This window comes from Anarrhichthys ocellatus, unplaced genomic scaffold (assembly GCF_004355925.1).
Source record: "Anarrhichthys ocellatus isolate YVR2014 unplaced genomic scaffold, GSC_Weel_1.0 scaffold32, whole genome shotgun sequence".
NCBI classification, from domain to species: Eukaryota; Metazoa; Chordata; class Actinopteri; order Perciformes; family Anarhichadidae; genus Anarrhichthys; species Anarrhichthys ocellatus.
The window spans coordinates 219,019-236,632 of NW_022280062.1; the positions used below are offsets into that span (position 1 = coordinate 219,019).

A 17,614-nucleotide genomic window follows, 5' to 3' on the forward strand; every position below is an offset into this window, starting at 1 on the left:
AGCACCATTTGGGGTTAGCAATGGTGTCTGACAAGGGGGAATTTTGTCCCCAATTCTGTTTAATCTGTATATTGATGATCTGTCCAAGCAATTGAAAGCCTGTAATACTGGGTGCATGATTGGAAATACTCTGGTTAATCACATCATGTATGCAGATGATCTGGTGATCTTTAGTCCATCTAGCGCTGGTCTTCAGCAGCTCCTCACTATATGTACTGTGTATGGTGTGGAACATGACATCACACACAACGCCAGTAAGAGTGCTATCCTGATCTGTCGAACTACAGAGGACAAATGTCTTAACTTCCCTGACTTCAAATTGTCTGACAATAATCTTGGTGTCTGTGGTGAAGTAAAATATCTTGGTCATTTTATAACAGAACACATGACCGATGATAACGACATTTCCAGGCAATGTCGTATGATGTATGCACAAGCAAACAGTCTCTCATGCAAGTTTGGTATGTGTACAGATGGAGTGAAGACGTCTCTGTTCAGAGCATATTGTACACCACTCTACACTGCACACTTGTGGTCAAACTACAGAAAAAAGAGCTTACAGAGACTTCAAGTAGCTTACAATGACGCCATGAGAATACTGCTAAAGAGACCGAGATGGAGTAGTGCTAGTGAAATGTTTGTGGCTGCACACGTCAACACTTTCCAAACTGTTTTAAGAAATCTCATGTAGAAATTCATCTGTCGACTGAATGACTCTGAAAATGGGATCATAGTTGTTTTAATCAACATAAGGTTTAGCAGCACATGCTACCAGTCCCAGCTGTGGCGACATTGGTACAGCTGTCTCTTTGTAAGGCATTGCTAGGCCTATGTACTTTTATTGTTTGTGTCTGTCTTTCTATGTATTTGTCTCTATGGACCGCGAGTCTGAAATAAAGTGTATCCATCTATCATGAATGCAATCGGCAGAAGTATAAAGCTAACAATAGGCTATAAACGAATGCCACCACGCGTGAACGTGAGAATACACGAGGCTGTGGAGGCGGACGACTTGGCAAACCAAGTAAATTTAGCAACTGACTTTTACAAGTTTCAAAATTGACGAGATGGTCATTTACTGTTATTTACATTAAAATCTCCGAGGCTTGTGTTAATCATTTCCGTGTTTTAGGACTCATTCCTGCAGCGCCTTCTGTCCCAGATATCGTTAGTTCTCATCTTTTCATGAGATTTGTGGACAGTAATGAAAATATATAAAATACCCTTCATGTATGGATCACAGCAACATTTTTTATGCAAAACATGAAAAAGCAGACAGACCTCTGAGAACAAGAAAAAAATTTCACATTTATTTGATATCAAACAGGAGTTGAATTAAATATCAGCTGATGATGATGATGGTCTCTTACAAAAGAAATAAATTGAACCTAATCAGTGCTGCAACAACTTTTCACACTTTCCAACCATATTATTTTTCTTCTTCTTCTGAATAGTTCAGTTAATAAATTAATTAGTGTCAAAGGATGAAATATGTCTGCAAAAATTGCAATACCGCATTGGCGTGAACACAAGCCTTTAAACTTGACAATTTCTTTCGAAGTAAAATAAATTACACAAGTTTCCAAATCTGTGCATGGCCCGGTGTTAACAAATATACTACTGGCAAAAACTCATCATTCATGAAAGCAAAAGCACTTCACAAGCAGAGATGTGAGCATGATTTCATATGGATCTCTCGAAACTTCTCTCTTTTTTTTTTCATATTCAAACATAATACGAGTCAAGTGTGAGAGGAAAAAGCACATTTCCACCATTTTGATGAACCTTGTCTGAAGAATTGTATTAACATCGACAGGGCTTAACTACTGAATGGTTGCCGTTTCTCTTCTTCTTTTTTTCTTCTTTCTTCATTTTTACACTAGTGGTACAGCAAAATATATTTTCTTTAGCTGTTACTTTGACAACAGTTAAATGTGCAATAGAGAAAATATAAGGCCTGAGTCTGAATTAGTGGTTTCTTAACTTTACAGTCCCGACTGTGCAGTGGAGCCACACTAGTTCTAGTTCTGGACTTCATGACTAAAAAGACCCTGGTTCTGCAAAGTCCCCCAAAGAATATGTCCGGAGTTTCAAAGTTCTTTGCTTGAAGTATTTTTTTTTTTTTTATCCCTTATTCTTCGACAGTACAGTACAACAGAAAAGCCAGATTTGTCTCTGATGCACCGGCCTGTGTGTTATTCTCTGCACCTCTTTCGTCCAACAGCAGAGCTTTCACAGTCCACATTTGTCCGGCCGCCGATGGACGTGTTTTGTGTGTTAATGGGATCTGTGTGCAAAAAAAAAAGTCATTTCTACATTCCTTTTCCCACCCGACAACATTTCACTTCCTGTCCTAACAGGAAGGGCATGTGGAGTGCGGAGCCAGACTCGCCGGCTCTCTTGACATCGACCGAAAGCAGCCATCTGTTGAAACCTGTGCAAACAAAGAGGGCCGGCTCAGAGGCTGGTGATGAGCTGCATTTGTCCGTCGCTGGGCGCCTCTCCTTCCTGTGTGCAGTCTTCGTTGTTGGGTGGGATGATGCAGCCGTCGCTGGTGCCTCGGTTTATGTGGTAGTATGACAGGGGCTGCGGCGCATCGCCGAGCTCAGGCATGCTTTTGTGATACGCGTCCTCGCTCTCGCTTCGAGGCGAGTAGGAGAGCTCCTCCTCCTCCTCCTCCGGGGGGTACGGCGAAGCTGAGGGCGAGGGCGAGTCTCTCAAGTTGGGCATGCTCGTGTAAAGGGAGTCTCTATTGTTGTTGGGTGACTGGGCGCCCACGTCCTCCACTGCAGTGACAATCTCAGAGCCGTGGCCGCCCTGACCCTCCAGGCGCCTGGGGGCCTTCTGGGCGCTGTAGAGCAGGGAGTGAGTCCTCTGGGGCAGGAGGGGGGCCTCCAGCACCTCCTTGTGGTGGGGGTGCAGGAGCAGCTCCAGGGTGGCGTGGCCTCCTCTTCCACTTCCTCTCTGGGGGGATGCCGCCTCGGCGTGATCCGCCACGATGGCATCATCCTCGCTACCGCTGCCGCTCCCGCCCCCCCCACCACCACCACCACCACCTCGGTCCGCCGTCACTCTGGTCTGTGGGGGCAAGGCCCGGTCCTGCTCCCTTGGGTGGGCGCGGCCTTTGGGGGCCCCGCGGGGCCGTAGGTTATTGTGGACAATCTCAGATATGATCATCTTCTCAAAGGCGACATCGTCCAGGTGGAGGCCCCCCAGGTCACCCGGGGCTCTAACGCCCACGGTCTCATAGTCGTCGTCTCGCAGGGAGTAGCTGTTGTTGAAATTGCCATTGAGGGGGAGGGTGTCCATGGCACTGATGTCCCTGCTGTTGCTCAGAGAGTGCTGTCCTGCAACAAAAGGCCAAAAGAGTGCGTGAGAGAGGATTTTTTTTTTGCCTTTGTAGAACAAAACAGTGTCCACTACACCATCCACACACAACTTGATACTGCTCAGGACACTGCACTCTTGTGCTCTTTGATCTCTGGGTTAATTTCAATTCTATGCAAATACTGTACAAGTTTTAAAATTCAAAGGAGAACTCAATCTGCTCTCCAACATGCCCGTCCTCATTATGGCTGAATATCATTAAAGCCAATCTAAAGAGATTATCCTGAACAATATTGGAGAAATGAGAACAAAAGATGACTTTAAAAACTTTAAAAATATAGCACGGCAACACGCTACGACCAGCGAACAACACAGCAGCATACAAAAAGCAACAGGATAGGATGGGAGGATGGGGGGGGGGGTGAAATAAATAAATGAATACAAGCTGATGAGGAAGTGCTGTGACACAAACAATGAATAAAACATTCCACCTGTTTAAAAAGAAGGCAAGACAAAAGAGTAATGTCGAACACAGATGGCCAGCCACCTCTCTGCACTGGGGCCCCACAAGCACAGCAACAACCCCCACACACCACGACACACAGGCACGGTGCAATGACTCACTTTGCCAACACTCACATCAAGTGTGTCTGCTCAGGCTATCTGGCCTAAGAACAGCTGATGTGCAAAAAAAGTAAAAACAGATGCTTTTTTTCAATTGCAGCAGAAACAACAAAATCACTGAAATAAGACCAAAGTGGAAAAAGCTTCAACATCCAGCCTGGATTCAGTAAATCCATGTCTTTGTGTCCTTGCAATTAACTATAATTTAGCCCACGTGATGTGTTGCTCAAATTGTTGTCGGTGGAGAATGACAGCGAAATGATGTGTTTAACCGTTTGAGAGAGCAAAAGGACAAATCAAGGACAACTGAATCCTGGACTCAGCAGGTGAAAGGGTTCAGCAGCAAGCACAGTCTGTATTTTTTAAAAGTCTACAGTAAATCTTTGTGTGAACAATACACACACACACACACACACACACACACACACACACACACACACACAGTGGAGTACTCTAATTTTGTGCAGCCCGATGACTAAGTGCGAGTAGCAGGATGGCGGTGAAGTGCGGCTTGATTTTTTAGGATTCTATTTATTGGGTCCACTGTGAGCCTGTAAGTGAAAGGCTGACATTTTACAGAGTGAGGGGGAAGTCGTCAAAGGCAGAAAGAAAAGAAAAAAAAACACACGGGGAATCTGTATTCTTAGTTTTCAGATGAATGTCTCGGGGGGGGAAAAAAAAAAGCATGATAGCAACTGAAGAAGAAAGCTCTAAAACAACATCAAAGACATTTCTAAAAAAAAAAAAAAGAGTGAATAGAGCACAGAGTGCAGAAGGGCAAAAAACAAAATGAGGTTGGAAGCTTATTAGACACCTCTCTAAATAGACCATACTTCCAAATTTGCATTTGTTTACGCGCAGGCAGTGATTTTCTTGCAGCCAGGTACAGTCTGCCGGGAGAGAGGGGAAACCATGTGAACAGAATTCAAGTGGACACGGCGACAGCTGCACTCTGGGAACCGTTCCAGCAGAGATTCATCCAAGATGTTCTCCTTACCCGTTTTACTGCATCGGTTGAACATCCGCAGAGTGTTACTTAGTATTAATACACTTATAATAGAGGACACGCTCATCCTTTTCCAGGAGCTAAATGTAATGACTATAGCAGGCGAGGTTTTGAAAAAGCTTATGTTGAACTTGACAGTCTCTCTGCGCGCATTTCATACTTGGTTGGTGATCTTCACACCAGGTTTTGACATTTGTGTGTCATGCTGCTGCCTTGTATCCTCAAACTACTTTCCATATGTTGTAACCCCCCCCCCCCCCCCGTTTTTCCCCTCTTCCTATTGCTCCCCCTTTTGATCTAAAAGGGGCAGATTTTGACCGGGGGGGGGAGGGGGGGGGGGGGGGGGGGAGTGTCTCTACAGGTAAAAGAGGTGTTTATTTACGCTGACATTCAAAATGACGTACTAATTAAATATCTCCGTTCTTTATCTGTGCTGCTCCAATGTTAACATGTAATTACTACAATGATTAAGCAGGTAAACATTTGAGGGCAATAAAGCTCAAGCTGTCTGAACACACACACTGACTTCTGCATCCGAGCTGCTCGCCTGCTGCTGAGCTCACAGACAGAAAAAAATAAATAAAAAATAGTCTTTGATTTTCTTTGCAGACATTGTTTGGTCCCAACCCTACTTCATTATCGGGGGGGTGTGAAGTGCTCTCATCGTGCTGTAGGCGAGCTCGCAGCACAAAACAAGACCGCGATGACTGCAGCGGGTTAAAGCTATACATTCCTGCACATCTCCTTGCACACTTTTGCCATACTGCCTGTTTTTCTATATTCTCTTTTATCATCAAATGCCTGGGAATATCTGAGGGCTATGATTCTGCCCGCATTGCGTCATGAGCTTCTGTTTTTTTTCTTCTTCTTCTTCTTTGATTGGGTTTCTTTCGCTCTGCCAGCGAGGAACTAGGTCACCATAAACACCGAGATGATTTAAATCGATGTAATTGGAAGTAAACTAAAGAACAATCTAAACACGTTGTCGAGATTTCCCCCGTGAATAAAGTGTACATGCATAAATGATCCAGACCAACGAGTGAAGCTCATATTCAACAGGAATTCCCATACGACTGCTCGGTAGATAGCGGTGACGTGAGTTTATCTCCTGCGCTTACAAAGGACAAACTGGCTGAGATAAGAACTACCGGAAACACAGAGAAGGTGGGAATGAAGGAGAACAAACTAAATCTAGAGTCATTATTCTCAACGTTTTTGAGGCGTGTTGTGTCAGAGTCACGACCTCAAGATTTTTCATGTTTTAAATAAATCGAACACTTAAAGGAGAGAGTTAAACGAGATGATTAATACTGCTCCCATTTCTGTTTCTTTACTGTGAAGTGACAGCCAGACGCCGGTTAGCTTAGCACAAAGACTGGAAACAGGTAGAAACAGCTAGCCTGGCCACTACGATACTCATTAGACCTTGTTTGTTCAACCCCTACAAAATAACAAAGTGTACAAACGATAATTCGTTATTTCACATGGCTACATGTGCTACGCCTGCATTTCTTTGAGTCTCCGTTGGCTTGTAAGTTTAGATGCAGGTCGGCAGATTTCGTGACATTTGGACACAGCAAGGTTAGCCGTTTCCTCTTGTTTCCAGTCTTAATGCTAAGCTAAGCTAACTGGCTGCTGGCTGTAGCCTTCAATTTAACAGACGGACATGAGAGTGGTATCGATCGTCTTATCTTACTCAAGCCCAGAACACGAATACGTGTATTTTCCAAGCTGTCAAACTTTTGCCTTAAAACAAACACACAACACACACACACACACACACACACACACACACACACACACAAATCAATGTAAGAATACAAGTGGAGGGTGGATGTGCACCTGGGGAGTGAAAGGCTGGTGGAGAGGGGGTGTTGCACACCACCGTTTCTGCCAGCAGGTTGTTATAAGGGTTAGTGTCGTGGGTTCGGAGGAGAGGGTTAGTTAGGAGGTAGTTGCCAGTCATCCCTGAGATAACAGGAAAAGAGAGAGAGAGAGAGAGAGAGAGGGGAAAACACTGTTGAGGAAAACAGAGCTCGAGGTACTGTATGTCATGGTCTGTGGTGGTGTCCACAGAAACAAACACTGACATTCGCTGTCCAAAATCTGACACCGCAAAAGATTTATGACCTCCGATCCGTCTGCCTTCTATTATGGACACAGAGCAGCCATAGAAACGTTGGTCAAAGCAAGACTTTATCCAAACAGTCAGCTGATGTGGCTGACAAACAAAATTATCGCGACAAGTGTTGACCAAAGCATAGCAACACAATCAACTCCAGTTGTTTACGTGAAACAAATCCATCTAAACAAAGTCATCCAGTCGGGACAGTAGACATAACATGTCTAAGTGGCCTTCCATGAATAATACAGTATCCCTATCATCCTGAGCATGCTTGTGTAAATCCTCAAGAATGTAATAACAACCCTCAGTCATTTGGATGGATCGCTGAGAACCTTTGCGCTGGCATGCGTGTTTTAAAAAGAAAAAAAACAAGAAGCAATCTAATTCATAACTACAGCCAAATCTGCTCTGGCACAGTCTGCAGCCTGAGATGCCGGGATCGCTCCCAAAAAGCTGCTCTGACCTCAGCCTGACTTTGCTCATCTCCTCCACCTTCATCCTGACAATCACACAGATGAGTTAGAGAGGCTGCTGCACAGGCACAGTCGCTGCGATCTGAACTCAAGACCTCATCAGTGATATTTTGTGCCACACTAAATATCACACCTCTATATCTGTCTGCTGTTCCTCGCCTTTTAAAGTGCTCCACCTGAGCAGGAAAGTGCAGGAGAAATGCTGTGAACTTTGATACACAGCCAGCATTTAACACAGTTTTATATATATCTATTTTCTTTATTGCTTAGCATAAAGAGAAATGCAACATTAAATCGGGTCTCATCCTGCTCTTTTCCGAGCCACCACAGAGCCATGTAAGCTGCATCCATTGAAGTGTTTATTATGAATTCAGAGCTACATCACAAGGAAAATGGCAGAACAAGAAATGGTTGCTTACCCTGGTTGAGTGTGGAGGTGCTGTTTATGTCTCCCGAGATGAAGGAGGACTCCGACTGCTTCCTCACAGTGTCGTTCCACATCCGCCTTATGCGGCTCTGGGTGGAGAGAAAAGCAGCCATTGATCAGAACTCAACATGGTGCCGCTGTTATTCAAGGCTTCTGGCTCTGCGGATGGAGGAGCTACGTGGGTTTCCGTGACTCTACTCTTGTAAACAAGACTTAAGCTACCCCCTGCTGATGACATGGTCATGCTACGGCGAAAACAAAGCCTTAGCACGCGCTATTGATCCAACCGATACCAAAAATGGATACACCGAGGATCTTACAGCTTGTAATTCGAAGGATCGGCCCACAAAAGCGCTTTTTCTTTTAAGCTAGTTAGAGCAGAAGCCTCTAACAAATTCCCAAAAGTGCTCTTAAGATAGATCTCATAAGGTCTCAATAGAAGAGATCAGAGACAAGTGTGTCCAATTCAACAGGGTTCTTTCTTTTTAAATAAGGTCATGGTAACAGAGAAAATGACATACATTAATGCGGTCTGTCTGACAGCTACACTGTACGGTGTTGTAAAGCACTTTACTCCCATCTCTTGATATATAATCTTGACAGTCTAACAAAGCCTAGCATTGCAAAGTGAAGCCTGAAATGTGACATGAAGTACTGTGCTGATATTTCTACTGAATATTTGTATGAAAGCAACAAGAATCTCTGCTTTAGAGTCTTTACTCGAGGAAGATATGCTTCATGTTTCTTATTGTCTACAAATTCAAAGAGCAGAATCCTCAATACGTTCCAACTTCCCCAGCCTCTCTGCGGCTCGCAGCCAGAAGGCCATTTGTTCCTGAGGACATAAATCTTTAAAGACGGGTTACCAATATATACTTTCATTCTTAAAAAAGGCTCAGTAATTTCCCTTAACACCTGGGCACTGTAGTTTTTAACAAATTGCATAAACAGTAGTAAGTGGTGCATTTATTGGGGACTTTTTTTCAGCTGCAAATTGATCGGTGCTCCTGTGAGTATTTACACCACCAGTGCCAATGTTGGTCATAATGAAGGCACTAATGGAGCCGTTTCACACAGAGGAAGAAGCTGCAGTTCATCAGGTTTTGGCTACAAAGACAAATACTTGTTCGTAGGATTCATTTTTGGTTTTGGTCTTTTAATACGATTTGTTTACTATTAAAAACTAAACAACATCACCAGACTTACTGTTTAAACAAATTAAATAAAAAATAAAAATAAAAAACAGTCCATACAAAATGAAAACTGATTCCACCAACATATATCAACTGGAATCAATTTGGATACAACCTTTTCACACGTTCCTGAACCCCACCACACGTGGGATTCCCGGTGGTGTACACGTACCTGTGTAGCAGATGAGTAGCGGGCCGTGGACCGAGACGTGGCTGTCTTGGCTGCGCTGTGGGGTCCCTCAGACGGCAGAGCGCCGCAGCACTGGGACTGACGGAAACATTTGCTGTACTCTTTGCGGACCTGCAGAGGAACAAAAGATCAGGACGGGCTGAGCACTCGGAGAGAGACACAACCCCCACGGGAGATGCAAATGCCTAATCTTTGTCAAATCCGGCTGACAGCTGTTTAAATGCCGAATCTGTAAGGACGGGGACAATAACAGACTCTGATAACACGTTGATATCCACTGTGATGCAAGTGTTGCAGAGTATGAATGTATGCAGGGCTGCAGTGCAGTGATTAGATAGATTTGGAAAGAAATAGGAAGTGATATGTTTGAATTTTATGACAGTAAGACTAATGATGATTTCCATTAACATTTAACTGCCGATTATATTCTGAAAGTAATTGCTTGAAAGTTTCCTGAACTAAAGGTGATTTCTTCAAATGTCGTGTTTTGTCAGAACAAAATATCTGAAAACAAAAATAGTAGCTTTCATGATTAATTGATTATGAAAATAATTGCTGAGTGACATTCTCACAATTGAATATTTGATTAATTGACTCAATTATACTGTGATTGAATCAGTCAATTATTTTTGATTAACTCATTATTTGATTCGTCAATAAAATTTGAGAATTTCTAAAGTGATGTTCTTTTCACCCAAAAACCAAAGAATATTGAATTTGCAGAAAATCCTCACATTTTAGAAGCTGGAAGAACCTTTTTTCTGTTTGCATTCATGCTTCAAAAACAACTTGTTGATTAATTCTACCTTTTAAAATCTAAAATGATCAATTAAACAATTCAGAATTTTAGAAGAGCGCCAGAGGAAGAAGTCGTACCTTTTTCTGGAGGAGGCAGTGGAAGATGAAGATGAACATCCCTTGCAGAGTGTTGAAGATGGTGAAGAGGTAAGCCATCACAATGGACGATTCGTTGAGGAAGAACAAGCCAAAGGTCCACGTGAGCCCCAACAGACAAAGCAGGGCAAACGCTCCCAACACCCACGACCTGCGGAAGAAGAAGAAGAAGAGTGATATTAATGAGTGAAACCGCAAAGTTGCAGCAGGTTTCCTCTTTACTCAGTTTGGCGTTTCTCTGCTCTTGGACAGCAGCTTGTTAAAAAAGTAATTAAAGCTATTTTTCTTTTGGTGTATAAACGCTGATACAAAGATTTGGAATGAATGTACATTCGGTATTTGACACCCAGTCCAAAATTATTTCCCTGGTCTTCCTTGGAGTTGTTGGCTTAAAAGCATGCAAACGCAGCAGGTTTTTCCTCGGCGGCTTCCAGGAAATCATAGAGGAAATAAGATAAGTTCACAGTCAATGACGATGGCTGTCCCTTATTGATACACAAGAGAGGAGCCATGCTGAGAGAGCCGCGGTGAGGAGGGAAGAGATGTCAACATGTCACTGAGAGACAGGCCACAGAGAAATAAGAGGGACGGCTGATTAGACTTGCTGCCCAGTTTTTGGTGCTTTTTAAACAAGAATATGTTTGTTGTGGTCTGAACCAATTATTTCACTCTCTTGTTTTTTTATACGAGTTACCACCTTTGACACAGAAACTAATTACATAGCTGATTTAAGGTAGATCCTAATTAATGACAGTTAATGAGTTTGGACTTCTTAAGATGATGGTGTACAATCCAGCATCCAAAAATGTGGGCTTTCTGTGTTCTATAAACAAACCTGAAAAAGCCGATTCAATGCCTTTTTTTTGGGTTTGTTCTGGACCAAAATCAGAGCGGCTGTCTTAAAATCAGGCGCCCACATAACATATGTTGGCTTGCCCTCAAACGCATTGTTGAGCAAGAACCCAGGCACAGAAATGGACGGGGACCTGTCATTTTATCGAGCAACTGCAGGCCACTTGAAGCGGAAAGATGGGGGAGGGGACTTTCCCCCCCATTTTAAATCTTTAAGGCATGTGGTGGAATACGTCTTCCAGAGGAAGCCTGTAAACTATGCCAGCATAGAGGAGCAAATAGATACCGAGAGGTCAGAAATGCAGTTATGAAGAAATAAAAAAGGCAATATAACCCTGCGTCGTGCAAATAGTGAAATCATAAAATGAACTAAAAAGGCACCGTCCATACGGGACGAAATAAAAATCTGGAAGGGGAAAAAATATTGGTTCAGTCGGGTTTAAGAGAAGAGGAAATCAAATAAATGTCTTGGTCAAATGTGGCTTTTGAAATTCCAGAGGGGAAGCAAGAGCAGTAATGGTGCATATTACCTCCACGCCTCCTCACACACACACACACACACACACACACACACACACACACACACACGCACACACACACACACACACACACACGCACACACAGTCTCCGAGCAAGCAAACCACAGAGCGGCCACCTAATCTACCAGAGTTACACCCCTCACCTGATACCCCCCAGCCTGGACGAGTCGGGTTTCATGGAGGTGGAGTGTTTCACCATCTTGAACATCGTCACCACCAGGAAGATGACATTGACCTGTCAAAACAGACGCGTATTAGGGTTAACAGACTGCACTTAGAAAGGCATCCAATTCCTGTTGCTGAAAGCGGATGGACGAAGTACTCAGATCCTTCACCTCAGTCAGAGTACTAGTATCACACTGAATAAATACTCCATTACAAGTAAAAGTCCTGCATTTAAATGCATGAGTAGTAAAAGCATGTCATCAGAAAAGCATTGAAAGAAATAAAATATAAATACTCAATGTAGAAAAGTGTCATAATAGTACATATTATATAATTAGATTATTAATGAGTATTTTACTGTTTACGTTGGTTCATTTTAATTATAAGGCTCCAACTCATGATTACTTTCATCATGGATTAATTTCTCAATTAAACGATTGATCGTTTGTTTTCTAAAAATTCAGAAGCACAATGTTTCTTTTGTCCAACAAACAAAAATAAATACATTTCAAAAGATTAAATATAATTTTCCTAATTGATTATTAACATAATTGAAAGGAGAAGCAGCAAATAATTACATTATCTGAATCAGTAAACCATGAAAAACGGCTATTATAATAATAGTTGTCAATTGATTTTCTGTCAAGCATTGATTAATCAACTAATCGTTTCGGCTCCACTGGTATATCATGTTTCTTCAATCAGTAACAAAAGATCATCTATGAGCTCTTAATCAGTTCTTAGTTTGCTTTTAAATAACCGTAGTAGAGTGCTACATGTACAATATTTCCCTCTGACATGTCGTGGAGTAGAAATATAAAGTGGTATGAAAAAAAAACCAACCTCAGATCTGCACTAAAGTACAGCTCATGTGTGTGTTTGTATTCCACCGCTGGTTCCTACCCCCCGTAGTTATGTGTCCCACTGACTTAAAGTATTGGTTAATCGCCATATAGTGGTTTTGGCTCTATAGTTAGCATCAACACCAGCATACCTTTTACTGGGAGGAATATCAAAATTGAGCGCCTCAGTGCAGATCATAAAGTACATCGACTCCCACAGAGAAAAACAGCAGTGAGAGGTTAACTTCTTTGGTCTACTTCACACAGCTCTGGCCTTTAACATAAGCTGCGTAGAAGGTTCCTCGTCTGGTTTGACATTATAGTCAATATACCGAAGAGAAAACCCTCATCAAATACAAGAATGTATATCTGATGGAGTCCAAACAGACCTGATGTACCACGAAGAAATGCTCCAGAAAAATAGAGAAAAGAAAGAAGTGCCATATTTTAGAAAGAATATTTACTGAAGCCAGGAAAAAAAAATGTTGAGGTGATTCGAGAAATACATCCTGAGAGGTTTCCAAGCTTTCAGGATGACTCTTTCAGCACCGGAGGGCCCGTCGCCACCGCAAGGAAGGAAGGGAGGTGTGCTTCAGTTTGGCCCGATTCCATGTTAAACCTTTGAAATGTACTTCTGTAAATATTGTAAATATAAATGAGAAGCAACTTTACATCTGTGTTTTTACGTTATTAAAAATGTCTATCCGTGTGCGTTTTGAAAGCATGACCAATCGACCACACATGAAGGGAAACAAACAACAAAAAAGTACGAGTTGGCAAGAAAAACAAAGCGGAGTGATCCCAACATAGTCTCAGTTTAACAAATGCTTTCAATTTTTCATACATAAATAAGCAAAAGAGAGCCGCATTATTGCAACATATGGACACATTCTGAAACGGGGCAACAGGAAAAAAAAGGGTCTTCAAACAAAGAGCGTGAGTGGAAAGCAGATGGAAACCAACAACATTAGGGGAAAAGATGGAGGAAAAAAAAAAAGGAGTGGCCAAGAAGACAGAAAGAGGCTTTTAGATACACAGCTTAGAGTAATGCCGAGTTTTGTCTCCAAGCCACCGGGGCTGATGTACGTCCGCATGAGTCGAGTGGCTGGAGATGCATTTAACACAGCATTTAACACGTGATGACACAGATCCGATGAGACGGACGGACGGACGGACAGGGAGGCACTCTGCAGAAAGCTGAGGCAAACTACATACGGACCCCCTCCCTCCCCCTCATGCCTAGTCTCCAAGGGGCCGTCCTCTACAATATTCAGGTTCTCTCACCTCTCTGCCAAAAAAAACCAGCGCTGCCGATGCAGCACTTCTCCCAGTTGTTTTTTCTTGCTGTGTATTTACAGCCTATGGACAGATTTACATGTGTGTTATCATAGGCGCCTGTATGGATACGCAGCACGTGTTTGTTCAGGGCTGCGTGCAGGCATTCCCGCCTGCATGGATGTGCGTGTGTTGTGTGTGTGCATCGAGAACACCCAGTGCACCACATCAAATATTAAAGCGTGAAGATGGAGATGTCCGTGCGCTGGGATTGGCTGGGGACGGGTCGTGATCCTCAGCAGGGCTATGAGCTGTGATAATGGTTGTCTGGCCCATCCACTCATTACTTCCATGTTCAACGCCCCCCAACACCACCATCATCACCCTTGTTTTCCCACTGAGCAAATGACCTTCATGCCTGAGACGATTTCGCCTCTTGATTGCGGAAGGAGAGTATTCTCTAGATGTACAGCAAAGACCAAACAGCTTTGAGTTGTTGCTGCGCACCGATTCTGATTTCAGAGGATTTCATAGCTGAATGGACACTGATGTCCTCGTGTCAGCTATAATGGGACCACTTTACTCTCATGCAAATTGATCTGAGAAAGCAGAGCTAAGAGGGTGCCAGTACAGAGAGAGAGGGAATCTATAAACTGTTTTCAAAGATTTTCTAAGAAAGAAGAAAAAAAAAAGTTATCACACGCGTGCAACAACATTACAGCTTACCACAATTATGAAGGTTACAGGTCCGATGAAGCTCCAGATGAAATGGTTATCTACCCTCAGCCAGCATCTACAGTGGGCAAAAGGTGATATTCACTTCATTAAATCATCTCATTGCCAAAACAGAGTTGTGTCTCATCGATCAGGGCCCGGCAGAGCTGGCTGGATGATACGACAACAGAATAGAGACTCCACCGACCACAGAGAAGAAAACCCGACCTTGAGGGAGTGCTGGCCCCGTGCCACAAGAAGCTGCAGTCTAAAAGGCAGCGGCTATTGCACTCGTGACTTCACGGCCTATAAATGTGGGACGTCTGACTGTGCATACCCAAGACTCTGAACAGTAAACATTGTATTGCAGACAGTCCGAGAATGAATTACACCTCGATCTGTGTTTATCACCAGGAAACAGAAGTGGTGAGGACTACAGCGATAAAATGTGAGGGTGGGAAAAAAAAGCATTTGCTTAAATTCCATAAATTAGAGGATTGCAGTCTTACAAATCATGAAGCTTCCTGCTTGGATGAAGACCAGCGAAGAAGTGCATAAACTTTTAACTGACAAGGGCGGCAATTATCCACATGCAAAGAATAAGAACCCAGCAGGCCAGAGCAGCTCGCCAGCGCATTCATTAAAGCCGCAGCTTTGCTCACAGCCTCCTGAAATTTACACCCTGTCACAGCTGTGTCAGGGTGTAAATTACCAAGGGGGCATAGGTGGACTACTCTTCGTGATATTGCTATCATTAGCACATACATGCATGCTGATTGGGAGAAGGGACGACTAATGCTCCTCATTTCTATATATTTTTATCCCGCAAAAGAAGAATCTCCACAAAGATGTCCCACTTACGCCCGCTGTGTGCCGTAGCTTCTGTAGTCGATGGCGGCCGAGATGCCCACCACCACAGCCGGGATGAGGTACCCAGAGACGTAGTAGTACTTTCTGCGTGAGAACTCGCTCTCGAATACCTCAACCAGCATGAGGTACAGCTGCACGCCCTCCAGACACATCCAGGCGAACGCAGCCAGGAAGCAGAAGTGGAGAACTCCGGCGATGATTGAGCACACCAGCTGACAGGAAGACACATGCAGACATTACACACAAAGGTAAGGAGGCTTCAGAGGGACAGTTTAGGGTTAGTTAAATATGACTTTCCTAGCTACTTATGCTTGATGCTGTTGTTTAGAGATTAAAAGTTTAGGTGACCAGTTAGATCACAATGTCTATGGGATCAAGAATTCCTTAAAGCTGCTCAAATCAATGTTTTTTGAGTTGATCAAATGACTACATGTAATGTAAAAGCTTTTTTTTTTCTTCCCAGCTCAATATTTGGCTGCAGCAGCAGGCAGCTGTTGCTTTGATAAACCTACTGTGCACTACCTGCCTGGAACGCAGACAAACTTAGTGACTAGACGGGGAACACAGCGGAGCATTTAGCTGCCAAAGAGCCAAATATCTCCCTCAGGAGTCCTTAGAGACACAATCAGAGCTGAAATGAGAGCGAACATTAGCCCTACATTTATCAGACAGAAATACTGCTCCAAATGAATGCTAATGTTGCTCCATATCTGCTGAACGTGTAAAGAAGGCAAAAGAAGGCAAACACCTTCATGAGGTGATAAAATGGAAATGTTTAAAAATCTAAATAACAGTATATTTGAGAATGTATCCTAAATGGCACTGATTCATAAAGGTTCAATAAATGAGCGAAGCTAACAGCCAAAAATGGCATACATTATACATACAAAGACGTCCATAAGTTGTCCTCATTCTGGGTAAGCAGAAGAGTACAAAATGTACAATTTCCCAAAAAACAGCTGGTGGGTCCATTGTTAAAATGCACATTGTGCAACCAAGCTTTGTTCAAAGCCATAGAGTTTTACTTTCAGTTTTACTTTAAGTTCCCAAAGTTTCCAAAGATAGAACTGGTGTAGGAGAACTGCGTATGAAATAATGCATGCATAGAATATTTCTATCTGATAAAATGGGGAAGCCTGAAAAACAACAACCAAAAAAACCTTCCTCCTGAGTTTCAATATTTCTCTCACAGTCAGCATCAAAGATCTTCAAGTGTTGGAACAAGCAGATACAGAATATATATATGTGGTATTTTAATCTTTCTTTTTGTTGCCAACATTACAGCCAATCGAAAGAGAAATTCACGTGTTTAAAGGTTAATCACAGCAGATGAGCTCATTCATCAGCAGTGTGGACGCTTAAAACCCTCTGAATCATCATTTCCACGGTACCTTTGGTTCTGTCATGTTGATGCCCACGAGGTAGACGAGCTCGCCGATGAAGAGGTTGAGGCAGAGGTTTTTGTGGATGGTGTTGCGGTCGCTTTGCAGACCTCTGAAGAAGCAGAAGGTGAAGAGGCTGATGGCGAGGCAGACGAGAGACACGGCGATGCCCATCCGCGTGATGACGGTGAGAAGAAGCTCGTGGACGCTCCCATCCCCCTGCAGAGAAACACACACACACACACGTTGTCTTAAAACAATAGTCATGTGCCTGTATGGACATTGAAACAGGGTTCTGCATGCTGTGATCGTGCGACTGTTAAAAATGTCCCTTATTAATGCTTTTTCAATGGAAGAGACAGAGTTTATACTGTATGATCAGACAGATGACGTAGATATCTTCCAAAAGTTCTGTCTTTTCAGCATAAACTCCCTCTGTGTTTCCCTGTTGAGCTGCAGTGGAGGGATGGTAATAAAAACAGTACATGTTTTACAAAAAAAGTCACTAACTTTGGAAGATATCCACTTGACTTTAGTGACTCAGACTGTTGGCGCCTCTGATCAGCTTCAGAGAACCTGTCCTTCAACCTGATGACACGTGGCGCTCAACCTTAACATGCTTTTGATCACATTATGGCGCCCATGTTGCAGAAAGCGACGTCAGTTTGAATAAAACTGCCACAAAGAACCGCGACCACGTGATGCGTCGTCCACAT

The 17,614-nt window shown here is 43.1% G+C and overlaps 1 protein-coding gene across 15 annotated transcripts in view; it reads right to left on the reverse strand.

The window, feature by feature from the left end:
- Positions 1–1,284: 1,284 nt before the first annotated feature.
- adgrl2b.1 (adhesion G protein-coupled receptor L2b, tandem duplicate 1) overlaps positions 1,285–17,614 on the reverse strand; it is a 122,337-nt gene continuing 106,007 nt past the window's right edge. For 7 of the 15 annotated variants that reach the window (XM_031865196.1, XM_031865197.1, XM_031865198.1 and 4 more), the window contains 9 exons: positions 16,908–17,117; positions 15,508–15,728; positions 14,659–14,725; positions 11,794–11,885; positions 10,242–10,410; positions 9,348–9,476; positions 7,975–8,071; positions 6,800–6,925; positions 1,285–3,347 (listed from right to left, as the gene is read on the reverse strand). In XM_031865196.1, the coding sequence (XP_031721056.1) occupies positions 2,458–3,347; positions 6,800–6,925; positions 7,975–8,071; positions 9,348–9,476; positions 10,242–10,410; positions 11,794–11,885; positions 14,659–14,725; positions 15,508–15,728; positions 16,908–17,117 (2,001 nt within the window). In that variant the 3' untranslated portion in view covers positions 1,285–2,457. Of the gene's footprint in view, positions 3,348–3,951; positions 4,006–6,799; positions 6,926–7,974; positions 8,072–9,347; positions 9,477–10,241; positions 10,411–11,793; positions 11,886–14,658; positions 14,726–15,507; positions 15,729–16,907; positions 17,118–17,614 lie in introns of all 15 variants that reach the window. The other 8 variants (XM_031865209.1, XM_031865202.1, XM_031865201.1 and 5 more) reach the window with 5 other exon arrangements.